At 37.0% G+C, this 24,845-nt stretch overlaps 1 protein-coding gene across 1 annotated transcript in view; it reads right to left on the minus strand.

Moving 5' to 3' along the window:
* CAPZA1 (capping actin protein of muscle Z-line subunit alpha 1) overlaps positions 1-24,845 on the minus strand; it is a 36,220-nt gene that overhangs the window by 2,805 nt on the left and 8,570 nt on the right. Inside the window, exons 2-8 of the mRNA XM_081025023.1 lie at positions 18,295-18,358; positions 15,840-15,891; positions 12,394-12,457; positions 8,163-8,369; positions 5,088-5,167; positions 4,439-4,517; positions 286-357 (exon numbers count right to left, since the gene is read on the minus strand). Coding sequence (XP_080881149.1) covers positions 286-357; positions 4,439-4,517; positions 5,088-5,167; positions 8,163-8,369; positions 12,394-12,457; positions 15,840-15,891; positions 18,295-18,358 — 618 coding nt within the window. The remainder of the gene's footprint in view (positions 1-285; positions 358-4,438; positions 4,518-5,087; positions 5,168-8,162; positions 8,370-12,393; positions 12,458-15,839; positions 15,892-18,294; positions 18,359-24,845) is intronic.

A 24,845-nucleotide genomic window follows, 5' to 3' on the forward strand; every position in this document is an offset into this window, starting at 1 on the left:
CAATCTTCCCTTCCTCCTGGAAGTTACTGATTGAAGATAATGCTGTCTTTGAGCAAATCTCACAACCGAGAAAGAGAGAAAGAAGGAAGTTTGAATTCTCTAAGCACACTATTCTGAGTCAAAGACTAATATAGCTGGTTGGTGCTATACTCTTAGAAGCTGTCAAAATCAAAACATTGGAAACAAACTGAATTCCTCATGGGAGAACTGGTACTCAGGATCAAAACTAAACTTTTAAAGAAAAAACAAGGTCCTAGTGAGACAAACACGAAACATTCCACTCACCGCAATAGTTACAGAATCCTGTACATCTTTATGACTAACCAGCTGGACGTTGCCATCTTCATAGTAGTGAACCTTGGTGGGACAACGTTGGAGCAAGTTTATGTGCAGTTCACACAGAGCCCTAATGCTCAGGGCACAGATCCACGCCTTCGGGCAACTCTGAACCAATCATTAATGCGACCAGTGGTAATTTACAACGGTGGTGAAAATTCACAGAACACTTAGTAAGTTTAAGAAATCTCTCTTTCCTTGGCAGAGAAAACTGATCATTAGCTAAGTTCAAAAAGCATGTTTTGGACATTTCTCCTCGTGGATGCCAGAGTTCAGCGGGAATAGGGATCGGAACTTGCTCTGTGGCGATGTTCGTCCTCTCTGGAAGCCCCACGCTTCCTAGTCCCGTGCAGGAATTAGGGCCTTGTCCTTTCTGGCTCCTCCACTCCAATCCACAATTCCCTGGAGCTGGACGCCTGCACCGGACCCTCCACCCTCATCACCACCTCCAGGATCAAATGGAAAAGGCCGTGTCGGTCTGGGGCAGTTTGCAGTTCCGCCATGCCGGGACGTGTCCGGTTCTTGCACTGGTGTTGCTTCGACAGTTACTCTCAACATATGTGGGGGGAGCCATTTAATCATTTAGATTTTGATGGAGTTCTTTCTGCAACCCCAGAGACTGTAACTCAAACACCCCACTCGAGAAGTTCTGAAACTATGAGTCTTGTGGTGTGCACAAAGCCAGGGATTTCCAACAACATAACCCTTTATGCACAGATTGATGGCTCCCAAATTAATGTACGGGAGACACGTGCTGCAGGGCCCAGGGGTTCCTAGTCACCTAGAAGATAAACTTTCAAGTCCGTGCCCCTCTTTGGAACATGCCATTTCCCTTCTCATCTAGTACTCTATGGGAATCAAACCGTTCTTTCAAAGCTCAGATTCAATTCCCACTTCGTGGAGTCTTTCCTTCTCTCAGCAGAATGGCTTTGTTCAGATATTCACAAATATTGGGTTAGGATGATCTGCTTCTACTTGCTACCATACCCAAAATATTAAAAAGATCAAAAAAATTTTTTATTATGTCTTACTACATTTTAGGAACTATGCTAGGCATTGTGAGGCAAAGATCTGAAATAAGATTCCACCCTTACCAGTACTAAAATAAAATAATTGAAGAGTAGTTTTTCTCTGTGAAAACCAAGGAATTTTAATTGTTCCCAATCCCTTACATATCTTTCAATATACACTATCATCCACATTGGTAAGTAGATTTGACCAAGTGCAGGAAAAACTTAACTGAGGGTTGAAGACAGGATTGAAAAATACTCTCATGCTAAATTAAGACTACAAAAATAAGACAAAAGCAGTTCTGAGATATAAGGTAAAGTGGGGTGCTACAATTAGGACAACAATTAGCAAGAAGGAGGGGTACACTAGAGACAAACTAGCCAATGGCATAAGGCTCAGTCACCCTGACATGGCTAATACCGGCCACACAGATAGGATGAGAGCATCCTTTTGTTAAGTACATTAGAACTGGGTCTTGAAAATAGGAGTTGTCACCTAAGTAGACAAGGTCAGAAGTGTATTTAGCAAGGGGACAAAAGTACAAGAAAATAGAGCAGAACTGGTTTAGTTTTGGGAAGAATATAGAACTCATTGCAAATGAGTATGTATGGAGGTGGGGAGTGTGACAGAAGTAAGTAGAAGACAAGACTGTGAAGAGCAAAAACCGCCTTATGAACCATGTTAAGAATTCACTTTATCAGAGGTGATGGGGACTCAGGGAAAGGGAATGTTTTAAAAAAAGATTATACTTGTGGTATGAAAATAAAGTGGAGGGAGCTGAAATTGGGGGCATGATGCTAGACAGAAGAGCAGTCCAGGTCATGGCTGTTTCCTTCATCTAGTCCACACTACCTGGAGCTATTTGAACAAAAAGGAATGTTTTAAGAGATGAAGCAGAAAGGAGAAGAAAGGAGCAATACCCTGCACTACTATGGCTGTTATTTACTGTGTCCTTGTTATGTGTTAAGCAAAACGTTTTACTTATTATTTGTGTTGTCTCATGGATTCTTTACAAAAATTCTGAGGTAGTGACCACAGTTAATCCTATTTTACAGATGAGGAAACTGAGGCTTGCTGCAGTTTAATAACTTACCCATTTCCACATACTTAAGAGGAGGAGGAACTAGGATCTGAATTAGGTCAAATCTCAGAACTAAAACCATATCCAACACGCATAGTATCTCGTAATGCTATGTTTTGTCAAAATGTTAGAAATTCTCTGATCCAGGTAAAAGCCAAGTGTCTCATGAGGGACTTACTCTTCTAAGATATCATTAGAAGGGGATAAAAACAGCCAAGCTACATCTAGGCAGAAACCAAGATTCGGTTGGCAACAAAAGGACTTCCCTGGCAATATGAACCCACCATATAGCCTTGTATGAGGGACAAAAACAGGTGTCTTCCTTAATGGGGACAAATAGCTGGCTCTGTCCAGATGGGCAAAAGAAGCTAGATTTTCCATACCCTATCCAACCCTTAAATTTGCTCTTTTGGCTTTCTAAAAGAGGTTAAAGAGGAAAAGACAATTTAAGAATACACTGAGAATCAGGGAGTTGATAAATGCCAGTAATACTTACATGCAAAACTCAGAACAGTGAAGATTTGGCCAAAAAAGACTGGGCTAAATAATGATGACATATAAAGTCTAAAATTCCAATAGATAAGGACAAGGATATTCAAAATATAGGTGGGTCACACCCAAACGCTAGTTTTGTTTGATTATATTTGAGACGTATCTCAGATGGAGGTATGCAGGGCATGTCTTTTTTGTCTAAGAATAAAGACTGTGCAGTTGGTCTGAACGTCTATCATGTTTCTTAGGAACTAGGATATGGATAAGAATATAGGGTAAGGCGGGTAAGTCTTGCTGTTGATGAACTCAAAAGAAAATTCTAAAAATAATCAATTTCATTAACTAATACACTAGTGATAAATTAAGCTTAAATTCTACCTGTTTCAAAACAAAACTTTCTTTTTTTGGGGGGTGGGGAGCAAACCATTTTACTGAGGAGCCTGGGAGAAGTGTCGAGGGCTAGGGGGACAATGAGATCCCATCCTCACCATGGCTAGGATCGCCCCAGCGTCACAGCTGCCAAAAGCAACAAAACCGTTTCTAGGTCTCATCTGCTAAAAAAATGTCAGCATGAACAAGGTTGCCAGTTCAATTCCCGCATGGGATGGTGGGCTGTGAGCCCCGAAAACTAGATTGAAAATGGTGACTAGACTTGGAGCTGAGCTGTGCCCTCCACAACTAGATTAAAGGACAACGACTTGGAGCTGATGGGCCCTGGAGAAGCACACTGTTCCCCAATATAAAAATTAAACAAAGGGAGCTGTTGCTAATTGTTATTAAAGCAAGAGAACACAAGAGGTGCAATTAGGTACTGAGCTTCTCAGTCACCAGTAACTATTTAATCTGATTTTAGAGTTATTGGGCTGAAGAATGAAATCACCCTGAAATTTGAAAGTCAAACCTCTGCTAAGATACCAGAAGTCAGTCCAGATAGGCAGGTAACAAGTTCCTTAGTCACCTGCCTGTCTGTCCTGACCCCAGCATTAGAAATCTACTCTGCTTGGTTACTTATATTCCATAACATGGTAACATCTGATCTTTCCAGTTCATTTTATTTACTGGATTTTAAAACCTTCTGTCAGTACTGTAAAAACAAAACAAAAAAACCCATTCATGTAGCTTTCTTCAGACCTAAGAGTTAAGTTTTATATATAGATACACACTTAAATAATATACAGGAACGACCCTAATTAAGTTATAGTAGCTGCTATACAGTCACTTAATAATAATTAGTTATTTTATTTCCTAGAACTGCTACTTGATAATTCCTGGAAAGATCTTAAGATTATTTTTGAAAAATAACAAGCAAGCAGTACATGTCACATGACTATCCTTTATCAAGCTCGAATAGCTCTGTTTCCCCAGGAAGGAAGCTTCTATTTCTATTCACTACCATTGCTCTCCCTTTGCATATATGTAGTTGTTCCTTATTTCTCATACCAGGACAAATTCCGACTTGCATGTTTGTTTTAAAGATGTGACATTTTAACATGGCCTATTAACATGTTGGGATCTCACCTGAATCTTAAGCACTCCAACCACCTGGGCTGTAGGTGGTGTGATGGTGAACTTCCATTCTGATCTCCAACGACCATTCCTATTAAAAGACACACACACATCACTGTAGAATTAGCAATAAGCCTAAGAAGGAGGTGATATCCCACTGAGAATGTGGGAAAGAGGAAAAAAGAAACAAGTAATTTCCAGTTTGACAAATCCAAGGCTTTCTCCACTCGAATGTAAGTTTGTATCCAAGTGGCCTAAGTCATAAGCCTTTTGTAAGTTACTTTGACTTTCATTTTTTTATGTTGGAGTAGAAAACCACGCCTATTCTGTTCATGGGAGGCTCTTCCATAGATAGATGGGTTGCTGAATTATACAATTAACCAAACCCAAGTAAAACTCAGACTTTCAACTGCACACTTTATTAATCACTTAGTTTCACTCATATGTATCTTTTTAAAAGACAGATGATAAAATCTTAGCAGCGGAAGGAATCCGTTTAAAAGGATATCTAAATCCCTAATTTTGTACATGGGGAACTGAAGTTTCTAAATCAAATAACTTATTCCAAGCTAGTTAGATTAAAAACCAAGTCTCAACTGCTGGTTTGGTTTCTTTCCAATACAAATTAGATACAAATAGAAGAGAACATCTGCTTTCTTACCAGAAGTTTTTAGGCTGAAACTGGTGACTTTCAATACACGCAATAATGGTCTGTTGCCCATCTATAGTTTTAGCGTAAACCTATTATTTAAAAAAAAAAGAAGTTAGGCTCTGAAAATCTATTTGATCTCAACAACAAACACTATACAAAAAGCGGTGTTGTGTGCTAAATCGCTAAATCCTCGGGGGAGACAAGAATCAGACAGGGTGAGCTGACAACTCACAAGAGTTCATGGGATATGAACACAAAGCAGACACGTTAAATTCTAGAGGAGATAGTGGTACAATGAATATACAGGGGGAAATACTGCTCTTGGTTTAGGGGAGGTGCCAGTTAGGCTGCGCCTTATAAGACAGATGAGATTCTGATAAGCAGAGTCTGGGAATAAAGATGAGTAAGCAGTTCAGGTAGGAAACTGGGAGTTTGTTCAGTGAATGGCAATTAATTTTAGAGGTTAGAGGGGGTGTGTGAAGTGGACTAGTGGGAGACAAAATAGGACGACAGATGTAGGCCATGTAGCAATAGATAGCAATGGACACCAAAGCAACACGACCAGAACTGTTATTACGGAAGAATAGTCAAAACTGGTTAGGAGGCCACAGAATTCATCTAGGTAATAAGTAGGGTAGTGTCAATGGATATCAGGACGCAGGAGCACAATCAAAAGTCTAGCAATATATTGCAAGTGAAGGGCAAAAAAAAAAAAGACGAAGCCAAAGTACTTGTATGCTTTGATGACTAGAAAGATGGTGGTGTCATTAACAAATAGGGAAATTCAGATGGAGAGATCCACCTAGTAGTCAGAAACACCAATTATTCCTTAGTGTGGGAGAGGTGAACAAAAATGTGATCACCAAGGGAAAGCAAAAATAAATACATGGTGCCTTATAGCCCACAAAACATTTTTACATGTAGTTTCTCTTGCTCTAACAAATCGGTGACACAGTTATCATCTACTGATGATAAAGTTGAAGTTCATAGAGCTTCTTGCCCAAGGTCATTCAGAGAGTAAGTAGTAAACACAGAACCCAAACCCATTGCTTTTCTGATACCAAATTCTGTTACATTCCCTATGTTAAATAAACTACGAGTGTTCAAGAGAGAGAAATATAGTAATGGGATGGGCCTACACTTACAAAAATAGGGGAGAAGAAAAGAAATAAGTAGAGACAGAGAAAGAATAATTAGAGAGGGTGCTGACACAGTAGTATAAACAAAAGATAATTTCTCTAAGTAGCTAGTTGACCTCCGTGTGAAATGCCATACAGAACTAAAAAAGGAACACTGGGTCTGGCAATTCAGGAACCATTAATAACCTCAGAAAGCAGTTTCTGTAGAATTGGGACTGAAGCCAAAATTCAAAAGGTTAAGAAGTGGATAGGTAATAGGAAATGATACTAGTAGAAGCACAATGCTCCCTAGTTTGGTTGTATAGTAGAGAGAGGGGTGTGGCTAAAGATGGAGACACAGAGAGGGTGAAAGAGAGGGAAAGCAAGAGAGATATGAGGGAAGAAGTGAAAGACAGGGAAGAAGGGCAAGGTAGAAAGAGAAGTAACTTACTGGAATTATTATGACTGAGGAAAAGTTTTTTCCCCACTTAAGGATAGGAAAAAAAAAAACATTTCTAGGTCAAGAAATATGTCAGAAGAGAAAAAGTCACAAGAAAACATCTTGAAGTAGATAAGACAGTATGAAATCTATAGAATAAGGATCCTTCTTCCTCAGATTCAACAGAAGAAAGGGAAGATTTCTGAGTGTGGAAAGAAGAGAAATAGAAAGATTTCATGTTGGTCTCAATCTTATTAAAATGTGGGGGGATTAGATGCCTAAGAACAAGGGGAAAAGTTTGAAATATAATGTACGAAAAATATCACAGGGAATATTGAGATGAAATTGAGAATTATTAAGCAGAATAATTGAAGATATAAGACATTAGGGTACAGTAGACACTGTTAGAACAATTCCATGAGTTGCTGTTGCTTGTGTTTTTGTAGCTAAGAGAAGAAATGAGAAAAGGACACAGTAGGGTTATTTGGTGTGGACGCTCTCCAAATTGAGAACGCGTAGTGACAAACTGAGTAGGTAACAAATGATAAATTGAAAGTGTATTTAGGATTGAATAGTCAATTCCTAAGAGAGTGTGCCACGTCACCCTTTGCAATACTGGGTTCCAAAATGGAATTCTGTACTTATACACCATAATGGGTTTACTCCATTATTTAAAAACAAACAATATATAATAATGATAACCAATATTACGGAGAGCTGACTTTGTGCCATGTACTTTCCAAGCACTTTATATGCATTAACTCGTTCAATCCTCACAATTCTATGAGGTAAGACTATTATTTCCATTTTATAGATGAAGAAATTGAGGCACTGAGATGTTAAATAATTTGCCCAAGGTCACACAACTAGTTAAGTGGCAGGGCTAGGATTCAAACCAGTTAGTATGGCTTTAAAGTGCTGTTAAACAATATTCTACACTGCCATTTAACTCATTATTACATATTTAAAATATTCTGAAATTTTTCTTAGTAACATGCCACAATTTTACAAAGGAGAAATCACGATAGAGCACAAATTATTTTTTAAGAGCCAAGAGGTAGTAACAGAAAGTCAAATTACCCTTGATTTTTAAAAAATTGTTCAGTTCAAATAGTTTTGACTGTCCACTGAAAGCATCTAAACTATGTAGAAGTAGCCTTGTATAAAGATACCTATACCAAAAAGTCATAAATGTGGCCAAGTAGCTCTGACAATCTTAGTTTACTTTTTTTTCACATCTAAGCTAAAGACCTTCAAACACTTTTTTTTGGGGGGGGATGGGAGTAAGACAATTTCTGATGAAATGTGAAATAGGATACACTCACTGAGATTTAAAATTTTTATGTGCTAGGATTTAAAAAAAGAATTTTCCATATGAAATTTTCCATTTATAACCCTTTCAAAATTTAGGGAATAAAATGTAGAGGAAACTAGAAAGAAGTAATGTTTGGCTGGCTAAAGCCCCCAAATGATAAAGTAAATGAAAGAAATAAAACACTCTCATATTGAAGCAGGCAGATACTTAACAGTACAGAAGCCGTTGGAATAATGATCTTTCACATAGGCCTTTAGAGCATTGTCGCAGAAATCTCTCCAAGACCTCAGACCTCCATCTACTTCCTCTGGCTGGGGGTCACTTGCTTCTTTCCGTAAGTGATCAAACTTAAAGGAAATTTTGTTTCTTGGATCTAAAAATCTGCTATTACCCAAGTCACCGTGTTCTGTAATTAAGACCTTTCAAAGAAAAATTAGAAATATAAGTAACTCTGTAAAAAACATTCTTAACACATTTTACAAAACAAAAAATAAAAATTCTGAAGACAGTTAACTTTTAATTTAGTCAGATTTCTTTCATACTGATTTTTCAAGTCACATTTTTATTCTTACATAGCTGTAATAATAACTTGTATGTATACTTTTCTGTTCTTTTTTACGTATTTCATGAAATTTTCCCAGTAATTATACTTAGCATTTAAAATAGGTAATACATTCACATGGTTCAGAAATGAAAAAAATAAAAAATGAAGTCTTTTTCTCACCTTTACCTCCCCTATGCCAAATTCCTAACAAATTTCCCCTTCCCCACAAGGTAACTAATTTTATTAATTTAGAGCCAGGGTCAGCAGCTATCTATGCATGCGGGTGCCACCTGTTTTTCTAAGTAAATTTGTAGTGAACACAGTCCTGCTTGTTTCTTTTTGTATTGTCTGTAGCTGCTTTCCTGCTACAATCAGAGTTAAGTAGTCATAACTGACTCTGTTTTGAAAGCTGAAAATATTTACTATCTTGCCCTTTACAGAAAGAAATTTGCCAATTCCTGATGTAGGGTATTCTTTTGGCATTGTTTTTACAAATACAAGCAAATATGAATATGTATGCTAATTCTCCACCCGTTTTACATAAAAACTAGCATATCATACTATACTTTTTCTTTTTGAACTTAATGTATCTAGAAGATCTTTCCATATTAGTACTTGGAGAACTTCCTTGTTTACTAGCTGTATACTAGTGCATTGTATGGATGTACAAAAATTTATTCAACTAGTCCCCTATATATAGATAGTTGGGTTGTTTCCAATCTTTTGCTATTATGAACATTGCAATGAATGTCCTTGTATTATCATTATGTAAAATGATGTATATACTCCAAGTACCACAGTGGGATAAATTCCATGAAGTGGGACAACTGGGTCAAAGGGTAAACGCATTCATAAATTCTGATACTGACAAACTGTCCTCTACCATAGGGTGTTGTACAAAGTGACAAGCCCATCATCAGTAGAAATTTTAATTGGCATTTTTCACCTTTGAAAAGAATCATTTATATTTCCTCTTCTGTGAACTGTCTATTTATACATTTTGTCCACTTTTCTAAAGACCTTTTCTTTGGTCTTTTTCCAGTTGAACTTGTTGTTAATTAGGGAGATTAACCTTTTGCATGTATTTTGACTTCCACATATTTCCCCCTAATTTGCCATTTACCTTTTGAATAATCTACCATTTCTAATAATTACATATGCTTTCACAATATTGACATACCACAGTATACTTACTTAATCATTTCTGAGTTGAAGGAGATTTAAGCTATTAACATTTTTACCGTTAAGAAACCACTAAAAATTCTACCATAAAGCCTTCTCCTTAAAAAAAAATTTCTTTGGAAAGAATTCGTAGTTTTGAGATTCCTGTCTTTATCATCAGACTACCCTTAAAAAGCTTGCTTATAATAATAGTAGGAACAATACAAGTAATTATTCCCTAGTCTTTTGCAACTTTTATAACTGAAAGGTAAATATATCACATTACAATTTTAATATGCACTTCCTGAGTTTCTCTTACTAAGTGATCTAATACTTTTCCAAGTTTGTTTTATATTCCCCCATTGTGTGTGATTGGTTCATGTCGTTCCATTATTCACTGAACTCTTGGCATCATCCTTTGGCATTTGAATAACCTTTCTACTATGTTTACAGTACGTATTTTCTCCTTTTTAAATCTTATGTTTGAAACTTTTATTATGCACAAGCCACTTTCTTTTAAAATCTTAATGTTTCATTATTACTCAAGTCATGATTGTTTTTCCATTTCCTACTAAATTTTTTGTTTTAAAGAATAACCTTTAAACCTCACCTGGAATTAATCTAGGTATATAGTTGGCGCTGACAGTCAAAGTTAGATTAATCCCATACATTTTATCAATTGTTTCCTTTTCCCTTTTGCTTTATGATACTTAGGTGTAAGGGCTCTACGATCATTGTTTTATTTCTTCATGTTTGCTATCAGTAGTCTTCCTTCATTGTTGTGTTTGATCAGAATAATCAATCCTGTATAGTCTATTACAATTTTCATAGGTGTTATATGACACCTATTTGAAAAACAAACCTTTCCGTAACATTTATGTCTGTTATTCAGATAAGCTTTCCATATTATTATATTTGTTATTTGGAAACATGGCAATTAAATCTATTGAATTTTCCATTTATTTCTTGGGTTAAAATGGGTGTCAGCAATGTGTTAGTGTGTGAGTGTATGTGAACAGTGTGGCAGATTCTTGCTAGTTTCTTATCCAGTATCTACTCTCTCCTTTTTCCTTACTAACAGAAACCTCAAAGTGAAAAAATGATACCTCCCAGCTAGAAATGATAAAGTGATATGAGTTCTGGCAAAAACTTTTTATCAGTGAAAATCGCTCTGGAATGGCCAGTAGAAAGAACCTTTTGTACCTTCCTCTTCCTTCCTGGCTGGAACATAAGATTCAATGCCCAGAAATGGAGCAGCTATCTTGAGATCAAAACCATACCTAAGGACAGCAGAATAGAGAGCTAGAAGCAATTTAGGTCTGATGACATCATGGAGCTGCCATATTAGTCCTAAATATTACCTCGGGACTTCTTACGTGACAAAAATCTCTATTTAGTTAACCCACTGTAACTGATTTTTTGTCATATGTATACATCTTTCCTTATTTTAGTTTCTAGGTAATATCTTTTTGTTGTTGTTGTTGCCGTTATGGCTAAGAATGTGATCTTTTGAGTAGCTTTTTAAGTTGGTTGCTACAAGTATATGGGAATGTTGACAAAGTTAGCCGTTTCTTGTGTATTTGGACACAGACCTTATTTCAGTAATTCCTCTGTATTATTAAAATATACAATATCAACTCAAACAATATTTGTCATTTACTTTCCAATTTTTGTCTTTCATACTTGTAATTAATCTACTTTCATTGAGAAAACAAGCAAAAATATAAACCAAAACAAACAAAAAAAACCCAAACAAAACAAATTCCAGTAATCCTGTAATCCCAATACATAGAGAGCTAACATTTTGACGTATGTTTTCCCACATTTCCTTTTCTATGCACATCTATGTACTGTATTTTTTTAATTCTTAAGATGCATATACTCCCATGTTCTAATCTCTCATAAAATGGGATACATCTTACATTTGACGGCACTTAGGACCTTGTCATAACTTAACTGGTACATGAAATAATGGTGCACTTTTCACAGAATTTAAGAATGTTTCTCATACATTGTATCTGTTCTTTAAATATCTATAAAAAGAACCTAACCTAATTCTACATGTTGCTTTATTTTCTAGGTGAACATCTTCCCAGATCAATAATAATGTTAGTTTTCAATGGCTACAGAGTATTTTGGTCTAGAGAAATTTAATTTAATGTTGGACATTTAGAATGTTCCCAATTTTTTACTATTATAAACCTTGCTTCAAATAACCTTTTTATACATCTGTACAATTGTTTTCCTAGGACATATTCTGTGGACTTGTGGGTTCAAAGGAGATTCATACTTTTAAAAGGCATTTGGTATTTAGTGCCATATTGTCTCTGAAGTGTACATTAATGAACTTGCAAAGCCCTCTCATGCAATGTTCATAACTATAGTCATAATGGGAATACGTATTTGCTTTGTTTCTATATTTGAACAAGAATGCCTGTTTTCCCATTAAATATAATGTCTCTTCTTACCAAGGAGAATTAGAAATAGCTTGAAAACCTGTGTAAAATTCAATTCCTTTTATTTTCACTGTTCTTGTTAGGGACAGCTCTCTTTTCCTGTCAAAGAAACTCCAGGTATTATCAGAGAGAGAAAGACTTTCCTAAAATGCAGGATATTTATAAAAGCTATGAAAACTAAGGCCTGAATTCATTCAACATCTTATCTTCAGACAGCTACTTTGTTTTATAGGATTTTTATGACCTTCCAGGAACAGCCTATCTAATAGGAACAGTTTTTACCTGATCTTCATATCCTTCTATCTTCACCGGGGTGAACTGATCCATGTTATACTGGGCAAATGCACTGTTTATAAAAAGCAACGAAAAAGGAGGGGGAGAGAATTATACACAAATAAACACAAAAGGTATTTTACATAACAGTGAGGGAGAATGTGAAAACACTCCCTGGTGCTTTTGCCCTTTCTCTGCAGAAGCTGGTGATATCATAATGCCTTCCAACTTTCTTCAGGAATTCCTCTCCATAGCAATCTTAGAAGGACCCTAAACTCTGAAATTACCTTTTCCTCTCCACTTGTGAGCTCCAACAGAGCTCGCACTTGGCAATTCCTAAGCTTTAAGCAATTCAATTATTGTGAATTACCAACAGTTTTAATCATTTAGACAGAAGCTTTCAGTAATTCAAAAGAATCAATTGACGCACTGTTTTGGAAATGTTGTCTTCTTTACTGTGGGCTCTCTGAGGCAGGACAGGGACATCATTAAATGTACTGGAAGGCATGTGACATGGGGAGAGCGTGAGGTGAGAGCTGAGCAGAAGTCAAGTCTCAGAGGAGAACCCAAGGAAGAATAGAGGTTATTTGAAAAAAGGAATATGAATAAATCATCAAAGTACATGCCTAATATTATTGTTTGTTGACTTGTTCAGTGCTAGATTTATGAAACTCTGCATTTTCAATGGCTTCCTGGTACATCTTACAAAGTAAGCTGAAGTAAAAGATAAGGCAAAATAGATGGAAATAAGCTGCAGTACAAGAAAGCATAATACATTCATGTTCTTATAAAGTATCCATCTTCTCCCAGAATTCACTTGCCAAGGGAAGAGCTGAGTATCTTCCCAGCCCAATTTTAATCTACTAACACACCTGCTAGACCACTGCTTTTAAAAAGCAAAGAATTAAGCTTTTCCCAGACTTCTCAAGCGAAACCAAAAGTAACAAATATTTAAACTTCAAATATTTAAGGCTAGTCTGCAATTTTCTGATTTTAAGTTACTGTAGTGTTTTGCAATGAATCATTTCCTTGTAATACCACATCTCTATGTAGAAACATGAGTTCTAAACAATGGCTTTCAGAAAGGAATATAAATTCAACGTTCATGGAAAGTGGATTAAATATTAAAAAAAAATAGACGATGTAATACAGAATTGTACACCTGAAATCTATGTAAATTTACTAACAATTGTCACCCCAATAAAATTAATTAAAAAAAAAATATTTAAAAAAAAAAAAAAAAGCTTAAGGAATAGGGAGTAAAGAAGTATTTTGTTCTAGGATGTGTCCTAAAACTACAGATGACAAACACCAACACCAAAAGTTGTTACATTTAATCCCATCTCAAATAAATGATACCTCCATTCTATCAAGTGCACAAGCCCAAAAGTTGGGATCATCCTTGATTCTTCTCACACTTCACAACCAATCCATCAGTAAATCTTGTAGGTTTTATTTTGAGTACATATTCAGTCTGACTCCTTTTCACCAACCCTACTACTAACACTCTAGTCCAAATCACCCGTTTACCTCTGAACTACTCTGTCTTCTAAGTACTCATTTTACTTCAATCTTTACCCCCCTGCATATAGCAGCCAGTGATTAGTGATTATTCTAAAATAGAGGTCTCGTCATATCATTCTCTGCTCAAAACACTCAAATAATTTTCTATCTCAGAATAAAACCTACTCTTTAACTTGGTCTACAGAGCCCTGCTAAGTCCAGAAGTGCTGGGAGTTAATCAGAGAATGGTTCTAGTAGTGAGAGGCATAGGTGAAATCGAGTCAAGAGGGTAAATCCTAGAATGTTCAGGCCTCCTTCATTTAACATAGAAGGCGATAATGGTGAGGATAATGGTTACTGAAACATTTGCTGGGCGCTTACTATGAGGTCCAGAGCCAAGGGACCAAAGCACCTCATTATGGAAATAAAACTGAACTCTTCATTGGTATGGAAAATCAAGTATCTGGGCATAAGACAATTCTTTAGCAAGGAGTTCTCCAGGAATGGTGTCTAAAAGAACCAGAATATTTATAAACACAGAGCTTTATTGTCAGTGCAATTAAAATAATTGAAGCATCTGAACTACACAAATTCTACTGTTACTTCTAATTGGAAATGAGACAATAGGCATAGGATGTAATCACCATTGGGTCTTGGCATTCCACTCCCATTGCCCCTTTGGCAGTACCTTATTAAGTACAGAGTAGATTTATTTGGGATAGCTCTCAAGGATAAAACTAAAACCAATATGGCAGGCAAATTGAAGAACTTGCCTTGTGAGATAGCGAATTCCTTATTATTAGAAGAATTCAGATTGGATAACCATCTGCTGACAATATGTAGATGAGATTCTTTCAATGACAGGGGATGAACTATCAAATCATGAGTGTCTTTTTCTATAGCAGATTCTATGCATCGAAGAGAAACCAGCATTAGAATATATCTTTAGTGTATGCTTAACTCAATGTAGAATATTCTAAATCAATGTTTATAATTAGGGTATCATTCATGATGACAATTATAGTGATGGTATGCAAATTTTAGGTTTGCAGAATCAGGTACCAAAATGAATTCTAAAAAAGCAGCATGGACAGGGCAGGAAAGGATAGTTTCCCCGGCAGCAGCTCTTAAAACCATTTTGTACAGCTAAATATTCTAAGCTATATTTCATACCAATTTCATACTTCATGACATTATATTTCATACTTCATGACAATTATTTGTTGCTCTGCATCAAAATCCTTGTCCCATCTCCCCACACCATCCTTTCCCAGACATTATCTAATTCTGTTTTCCTCTTTACAAATGAACTCTGGGCCAGTTGGATAGACAGTAACTGAAACAGAACTTTGTATTGAAGAGTAAAGGATAATGATAAAGCCAGATAACAGGGGACCTTGAAAGCTAGACAGTGTTTAGATTTGAAGACAAAACAAAAATAAAACAAAACCTGCACTCCACTGTAATGTTTTTGAGGAAAAAGACAATATAAAAATGGTATTTTATAAAGATTAATTAGCCTGACAGTGATAAGGAGTCAATGCCTAGGTAGAATAATCATGCTATTATTCTACGGTGAATTCTTACTAGTAAGGCATTTTATGAATACCTGCAATTCTTTGGCAATTGAGAAACATTTTCATTTCTTTTGGCCTAATCTTTCTATAGCTAGCAGCATAAAAACAATTCAACATAAACTAAAAGAACTAAAGAAGAAAAATTACACTCTTCTGTAACGGGAAATCTGCGCAAAAATAAAAATAAATAAGATCACATATAATAAGCTTTAAGGAAGTCAACATTTTGAAGAAACATGTTTTCTCCAAGAAAAAAACTAAAACTGCTTTATTTTGAAGTATTTTAAACTTAGATGTCAGGGTACTAGTTTACTATCAACACAGTTTTATCAAATATTAGAATAACATTTTAAGTGGATTTAAAAAAATACTCACTGTGCTGCACCTTCCCTGAGGAGATTGTCATTATTAAGTAGTAGCCGGACATCTGAGGAAGAAAAAAATGTTTAAAGATGTTAAAATTAAAATGTCCAATAGAAGACAAACTTGAAAATTTTAGCAGATTTCTAGATTAGATTTTTTAAAAATCAGGCTTTGCAAGGTTATTCTTTTGAAGTATTGTATCTAAAAATGCAAATAAACAGATGCTAATGTTCATAGATTTGCATACAACTATTTGTGGTACAATAATCCAATAATAAATTCTCAAGGAATTTCATAGCAAATGAAAAACATGTTTTACAATTTGACTTGGAAAAAGTCCCTGAAGTATATACTGTTCCTGTTCCCCAATAAAATCTTTAAAAACAAAGGAAAGAAAAACATGTTTTACAGAAGGTTAGTTAAGACTGTTAATTTTGTATCTACAAAGAATCTTTTAAAATTAGGTTAATTGCAGGCTTGCCTATAACATCAGACCAAGTTAACTGAGCACAATTCAGTCAGTGGCCGTGAAATTGCTGAATACGTTTTTTTTCGAATAATCTAATGTGGGGGGCCTACAACCTTTTAAAAATGCTGTGTGTCAGGAGTCTAGTCACTTTTCTTTTGGAAGAGGAGGGTCCTTGTTACTAAGAAACTACCAAGAATTAAATTCGAGAAAGAAGGCTAATTACAAGCCAAAGGCCGTTGACTGACTGTTGGAGCTTCTCTGAAAGAGGCTGGCAGAGGTCAAGATGTAGCATGCCAGCCAATAAAACCCAGCCCTCGTGCCACACATAGCTTGCCAATTCTTATTCTAATGAGTTGGTATCAATTATTTTCATGATATTCCTGTAAAGTTGTCAAAAATAAAACAAGGGGGGCCGGCCCGGTGGCTCAGGTGGTTGGAGCTCGGTGCTCCTAACTCCGAAGGCTGCCGGTTCGATTCCCACATGGGCCAGTGGGCTCTCAACCACAAGGTTGCCGGTTCAACTCCTCGAGTCCCGGAAGGGATGGTGGGTTCCGCCCCCTGCAACTAAGATTGAACAGGGCATCTTGAGCTGAGCTGCCACTGAGCTCCTAAATGGCTCAGTCGGTTGGAGTGCGGGCTCTCAACCACAAGATTGCCAATTCAATTCCTGGAGTCCCGCAAAGGATGGTGAGCTGTGTTCCCTGCAACAAGCAATGCCAATTGGACCTGGAGCTGAGCTGCGCTCTCCACAACTAAGACTGAAAGGACAACAACTTGACTTGGCAAAAGTCCTGGAAGTACACACTGTTATCCAATAAAGTCCTGTTCCCCTTCCCCACTAAAATCTTTAAAAAAATAAAAAAATAAAACAAGGGACTTCTAACTACAAGGACCATTAATTTTGTGAAAGCAAGAATTTACCTGTAATCAGTCAGATAAAAGTTCAAGTCAAAGGAGAATTTTCTCAAAGCTCAGTTGCTGAAAATTTACATTCAATCAATGGGAAAGAAAGACTAGGCAAAGAAAGGCTGCATTTGTTTCTCTTTGCTGTTAGTGCTCAAAATCTACAAACAAGTCTATCAAGAAGAATGTCTTGATTTTTCTATTGCATTACTTACTCCTCATAGCAAATGTTTTTATGTTGTCCTAATTACTTTTTCTCTGCATCACTCATTTTACCAATGGAGATTATTGATTGTTCTACAATGTGTAGGGCTCTGGGTCCACTCCACGTGAATACCACAGTCCCTCTCAAGCAGGTAACACATGTAAAACTCGAATTTCAAAATAAATGTTTGTTAAACTGAACCAAGATTATGCACAAAGACTATGATTTTACTTAAGGGGAACTTTAAAATGAATCAATGAGATTATGATTGCTTTTACCACAAAGTTCAAGGTTCCTCATCTACACTTTTCATCCTGTAAGTTATGTTAAGACAGTGAATAGTATGAAAGGTTGTAAATGTATTGGAATAGTGATTCCCAAACTGGCTGTGACTCAGAATCACCTGGAAGAACTTGGTACAATAGATTCCACTGCAGAATCTTGCGAGGATGATAAGCCTGGAATGTGTGTATTTAATAAACTTCCCAGATGCAGCCAGTTGAGCCCCAATTGACTAGAAAGTCTCCTATACTGTGGCACTTCCTGAGTGAAAGCACTGAAGAAATTTATGATTTATAGATAGATATGAAACTATGAAAACAATTTAATGCTATCTCTATATTTACTGATATTAATCTACTTAAAATTTTTTTTCCACATAAGACAGGTATTCTAATTTATGAGTTAAGAGCATGCTTTTGACTCAGACCTGGGTTTGCTCCAACACTTACTAGCTGGGTGACGTTGGATAAGTTATTTTAAACTCTTTGAATCTTGATTTCCTTAGCGTACCTATAATATATTATAAGGATTAAAAGAGATAGCAAGCACTCAGTGCTGGTATGTTGTTAAGAAGGGCTTAAAATAACTAAACACTTATCTTTACTTACCGTTGAACACTTCATTAAATTCCCCTGGGGGTGCATGAGTGATGAATTTAGCAGCTATACGTACCTAGAGAAATAAAATTTACAGTAAGAGAATATGAAGAGTTAACAACTAAAAGAAGAAATTAACAGATTTACAAAATTTTCATGTCCCTTGAAATAAAATTTTGTTTAAACCTTTAGATCCTACTCCTTATAGTCTATATTATTACAATCTTCATCGATAACTACATACAGCAGCAACTTTTTTACTAACCAAAAAGTTTTCCAAAAGGTCTCTGTTCCACTTCATTTTATTTCATTGTTTTTATACATAAGATTTTATTTTGTACTGCTATAACAATTTAATTATAGATCAAGGAAGAAAAAGGGGGGAAAACAGGATAAAACCACCACACTGAATAAATTACTAAAGCTTTTCTACTTTTTAACAGGATTTTCCATCTGGTAAGATTTACTGTTAATATAAGATTCAAAACAGACAAGATGCTTATGCTCCACTTCCCTTGAAAGAAGTAACACATCTTTCAAAGTTTTACTTATGTTTTCATCTAGGTTACACTTCAAAAAAATAAAAAGTACAGTAGTAAATTGTGCTTTTGTAAATATTTATTCCGCATCATTCCAGAATGGGTGGAATAAATATTCCACCCATTCCAGAAATGCAAGGACAGTTGCATTTCTCCTCCTGAAAGAGATATACCTTATTCTTTATATATATACATATATATATATATACACACACACACATATTAAACTTTACTTTTATAAAATTTTTATTTTATTTTATTTTATTGGGGAATATTGGGGAATGGTGTGTTTCTCCAGGGCCCATCAGCTCCAAGTCCAGTCGCCATTTTCAATCTTAGTCGCAGGGGGTGGAGCCCACCATCCCAAACGGGAATTGAACCCACAACCTTGTGGTTAAGAGCTCACACTCTAACCAACTGAGCCATCTGGCTATCCCTTTGGCAGCTCGTCTTCAATCTAGTTGTGGAGGGTGCAGCTCACTGGCCCATGTGGGAACTGAACTGGCAACCCTGTTGTTCAGAGCTCTCGCTCCAACAAACTGAGCCATCTGACCGCCTGAGATATACCTTATTCTTATCTTGATAAGAAAATATACCTTATTCTTATCCTGATAAGAAAGTTCTATTTGCATAGAATTTGGTGAGAGGTATTTTTCTATTTAAAGATAGTTAGGATGTTGTTATTACTATTTTGTATTTTAACACTTCGTTTTTTTTTAGAGCAGTTTTAGTTTTAGGTTCACAGCAAAATTGAGAGAAAGGTAGGTAGGTACAGAGATTTCCCACTATACTTCCTGTCCCCCCACATACATAACTTCCCCCATTATTAATATCCCCACCAGAGAGGTACATTTGTTTTAATCTATGACATACATTGACACATCATTATCACCCAACTACACCCAAATGTATTACATGTAGCCACCATTACATTATCAGACAGAGTATTTTCACTGTCTAAAAACCCTGTGTACTCATCCTATCCCTCTCTCTCCCTAGGATGTTACTGTGTTAAAAGGAAAGAATGAATTTTTTTTTTAAACACAGCTTGCTCGGTGTGGTTCATTTTTTTTTTTTTTTGTCTTGTTCTAAAGCTTTCTGTACATCAACAATAAAAACTGTCTGGGAATGATTTAGTAAGTGTGGCATTGATATATTTCTGGTAAGGCTGTGTCTCCATTGTTTCTTTGCCTTTTTGTTGTTGTCTGTTATTTCTGTGTGGTGGTATTCTATGATGTTTTCCTCTGTTTCTTCTTTTATTACAGTATATATTTCAGATTTGGATGTTTTTTGAGTGGTTACCCTTGAGTTTATGTAAAAGAAAGTTTGATATTTAGAGTATTCCAGTTTCTTCAGTACGCTTACTTTCTCTATTCCCATATTCCAGTTCAGGCCTTTACGCTCCCCTTTTTATGTTTCGGTTGCCACAAGTTGTCCCTGTTGATGGTGGTCTAATAGCCTCCTTTAGTATTTCTTGTAGTGCAGGTCGTGTATTAGAAAATTCCCTCAGCTTCTGGATGTCTGGAAAGGTCTTTATTCCTCCTTCATATCTAAAAGAGATCTTTGCTGGATATATTATTCTTGGCTCATGATTTCTCTCTTTCAATAGTTTGAATATTTGGTTCCATTCCCTCCTAGCTTGTAGAGTTTCTGCTGAAAAATCTGATGATAATCTAATGGGCTTTCCTTTGTAAGTTACCGTCTTCTTTTCCCTGGCTGCCTTGAGGATTCTTTCTTTGTCATTGATTTTAGACAGCTTCAATACAATGTGCCTTGGTGAAGGCCTGTTGGGATTGAGGTAATTAGGTGTTCTATTTGCTTCTTGGATTCGAGGATCCAGTTCTGTCCACAAGTTTGGGAAGTTCTCATCGACGATTTGTTTGAATATATTCTCTGTTCCCTTCCCTCTTTCTTCTCCTTCTGGTATGCCCATTATTCTTATATTGCTCTTTCTGATGGAGTCAGAAAGTTCTTGTAGAGTTCTTTCATTTCTTTTAAGTCTCAAGTCTCTTTCTTCTTCCCTCTGTGTAAATTCCAGGTTCCTATCTTCGATGTCACTGATTCTTTCCTCCATCTGGTCAACTCTACTACCTAAGCTGGATATTTTATTGTTAATTTCTTCTATTGAGTTCTTAATCTCCAGAAATTCTATTTGGTTCTTTTTCAAGATTTCAATCTCTTTTGTAAAATGCTCATGGTGTTCTTTGATTGTGTTTCTGAGTTCATTAAACTGCCTTTCCGTGTTTTCTTGCATCTCGTTCAGTTTTTTCAGAATTGCGATCTTGAATTCTCTGTCATTTAAATCACAAAGGTCCATATCTCTAAGTTCCTTTTCTGGAGACTTTTCACTTTCTTTCTGAGCTATCTTGTTGCCTTGGTTATTCATGGCAATCACTGATTTACTATTTCTCTTCCTAGACATCTACAGGAGTGTCTTCTGCAACAGGTTGATAGGTATGCGAAGAGCTTTTGGAGTTCCAAAGCTCTTTCTGCACCAGACTCAGAGCCCGTTTGTTTCAGCAGTTCAGTTTACTCTTGCAGGGATCCGCCCAGATAGGTGGGGCCAGGGGCGGGGTGAGTTGTGAGAGGTGGCCCAGAGCAATGGCGGCGACCACCACCACAGCCAGTCCTGCTTCCACAGCTCCCTCCCCTTTGCCGGAACTAGTTGAGCTGCGAATCTGTGTCTGCGGTCCACAGTTCTCAGAGCAGCAAATATTCTGTCCTTTGATCCGACACCGCTACTTTATCGCTTCCAGCACCGGGCAGGTGGGGGCGGGGCGAGCTCTGGGAGGGTAGGGAGGGGGCGGCTAGTCTCCGTGCCTAAGGCTTCCGTTCTCCGCTCGGCAGTGAGGGCTTAAACCACCGATTTCAGCCCTCTTCCCTCAGTCTTTGCTCCGAGGTCTGCCGTGAGCGAGCGTTGTGTTCAGCGGTTTTGTATGCTGCCCCCTCAGCCCTGTGGGCCGTAAGCGGAGCCCTAGCAGTCCGAGTCCTTCCCTCTCGCGCAGCTGCGGAAGATCCGGGAGCAGCGGGCTCCGAGCACTGAGCTGGGTCTGTGTCCTGCGCCCGCGCAGCTCCGTCTCCGCACTTCTCCTCTCCCTCCTCCCCCGCTCGCGCGATTCACCCACCTGGAGGTGAATTCAGTAGTCGGCCTCTTCGTCTTGCCTGTCTGCTGTGCAAGGAGTCCTTTGTGGAGTTATTGTTGTCCGATTCGTTGTAAATTCCAGGGGAGCGTTACAGAGGCTCATTTTTTTGATAGTCCGGCATTGATATATTTCACTATCAAACTAGCTCTAGAATTCCAGTTTCACTGCCTTTATCAAATAAAATCCATGCAGGCTGAGGGTTCTGAGAAGCTAGTGAGAATTTAATTTGGGGCTGTAATTCTAGAAGAAAATATTCTCAGTGATCGCCAGGATTGAATGGAATACTGCTTTCACTAAATAAAGCTTATTGTAAGCTATGTTTTTTAAAATTTCCAATAAGCTAAATATTATTTTCCTAGTTTAGCCCTGGAAACATTGACTCAGAATGAACCTAGAAATAAAATTTTAAATGAATATAGTTTATATTTATTTGTCATTATCATTTAAGGGTTAAAGCCTAAAAAGCATAAAGATATGTCTTAAATTAGAATCAACATTATAAAAAATAGTAACACTTCCAAATAATGTTTTATGTTTATTCTTTTAAAAGCCATCTTAAGTAGTTCTTAGAAACTGTTCTCTATTAATAAGTTTTGTCGGATAGACAAAAGGGTAGGGAAAGCAGGCAAGTTGAAGTACAATTTCATTTTTAAAAATTCTACCAACTCTAAGGAATAACTGCTCTTCTGATATGTTTTAAACACTTGAAGATTTACTCAAGTAATTATGACACACATGGAGTGCCAGACTCTCCTTGACCAAACTTTAGTCAAAGCCCTCTGAGCCCTCTTCAACTAGGCCCTGTTCTTGACCCCACACTGTCTACAAGTATGACCTGCCTAGCCCACTCTTAGCAAGAATCCTGCTATCAGTTTAATGAGAATTTCCCCACTCTTGATATCTGATGAAGTTCCTCACCGCCCCCCACCTTTGACGTGTAAATCCTAAAACTGCCTTGAGCAAGAATTCTTCTATCCTTCATGTCTCCTCTTAGTAACTTCCATCCACTGACCCCTGCACTGTTTGTTGGCTACAAATCCCCAGTTGTCTGCTTTATTTGGAGCAAGCTAGATCTCTCTCCTACAATGCAACAGTATTGAATAAAGTCTTCTTATCATTTTAACAAGTGTCAGAATAATAGGGGTCATCACTGTATCTTCTTATGCCACCTAGTATCATAGCATGTAAAAATGAGATACTTAAGTATAAAATTTGCAACATACAAGAATGAACCAAAAAATAGCTCCTTTTATTTTCTAGTTATCCTTTCCAACCATTCCCATTTAATTTACAAGTTTGCACCAAGTTTGAAGGAAATCATTCCTAAGTTTTCATTCTGGACTCTCCTAATATAAGACATCCAAAATGTTGGTAAAGGGATTTCCAAGTATGCATCTTAAGTGTTCATTTAGAAGTTCAAAGTAAGTGGTAAGCTTTAAGTCATCAACTAAAAGAGAAAAAAATTAAGTATTGGCTCAATCTCGGTGAAGATTAAAAATAGCACTGATAAACATGGCAGGAGGAGAGGACACTATTTGGTTTAATCAGAAGATCTGCCTGAATGTTTCGGTCAAGAACTGAGGAAGTAGGAAAGTCTGAGGTATAATGTTGTAATGAGTTAGGGAAAAAAAAGATAAAAATGAGTGAAGAAAATCACATAAGCAACTTGTTGCTTAGGAGCTTAAATGTGTTAAATAAAACACACACACTTACCCGCACTCTATAGGTGATTGGGCAGAGACAGGTGAAGGGTTCCAAGTGGCTAGATACAGTGAGTATTATTTAGTAGAGTCAGGACCAAGTTAAGAAATCAGGGGAAAATCCACATCAAACACTTTGAGATTGATGTGCCAGAGAGCAGATGGCAATGCCAAGTCCAAAAGGGTCGAGTTCAGCCGTAAGAGCTCATGCTGGATGAAAATGCAAGCAATGGGATGTAAGAAGGATTTGCCTTTACAATCTGCTGCATATCCTGCATGTTATGGCATTCTAACTTAACAGGTACCAATATCTTTTTACCATTTTTATTTTTCCTTTAAAATCACTGGGAGTCCAGCCTGGTGTCACATGCCAGTTTTAGCACTTAATTGCGTGGGTCTTAGTTTCTTAATTTGTGCGTACAATACCTGCTAAGACTGTTTTAAGAATCCAATGAGGTAACGTGAGATGGACTTTTAGACGTAGCAGATAATTAACTTTCTTTCCCTAAGCAAATGCCTAGCCTAGGTGGTACTGATTTCTGAGTAATATGTCTTCTTTAAAAGTTCAAATCTTTGTGTTTACCAATTTGTTCATTCACTTAAAACAAAACAAAAAACACCCCAGCAAATTCTTTTTCACCTTAAGCCAGCGGTTTTGAACCTTGACTATACATTAGAAACACCTGGGGAGCCTTAAAAATACTGAAGCCGGGTTCCAGCCACAAAGATTCTGATGTAGTAGATCCGGGGTAGGGTTTGGGCATCAGGATTTTTAAAAGCTTCCTCAGGTGATTCTAACACGCTGCCAAGGTTGAGAACTACAATCTGCAGTTAATATTAAGTGTACACCATCATGGTGGATACAAACAACATAAGACAAGCACAGAGTCAGCACCTCGGCTTTTCAAATCTTTGTACACTTTGCCACTGTTAGCAAAACAATTTATACAAACAATAGCCTTCAGTAAAGATGTGCCAATCATTTAAAATCAACTATAATTCAAAGCAGCAAAACTGTCAAATCAGCAGTACAGATAATACATAGAACAGAACTTAAGAGAAAGGAGATGGATATGGACTGGGTTGGTCAAAGACAACTAGCGTGTTTCCCCGAAAATAAGGCCTAGCCGGACAATCAGCTCTAATGCGTCTTTTGGAGCAAAAATTAATATAAGACCCGC

This window comes from Rhinolophus hipposideros (assembly GCF_964194185.1).
Source record: "Rhinolophus hipposideros genome assembly, chromosome: 19".
Taxonomy (NCBI): domain Eukaryota; kingdom Metazoa; phylum Chordata; class Mammalia; order Chiroptera; family Rhinolophidae; genus Rhinolophus; species Rhinolophus hipposideros.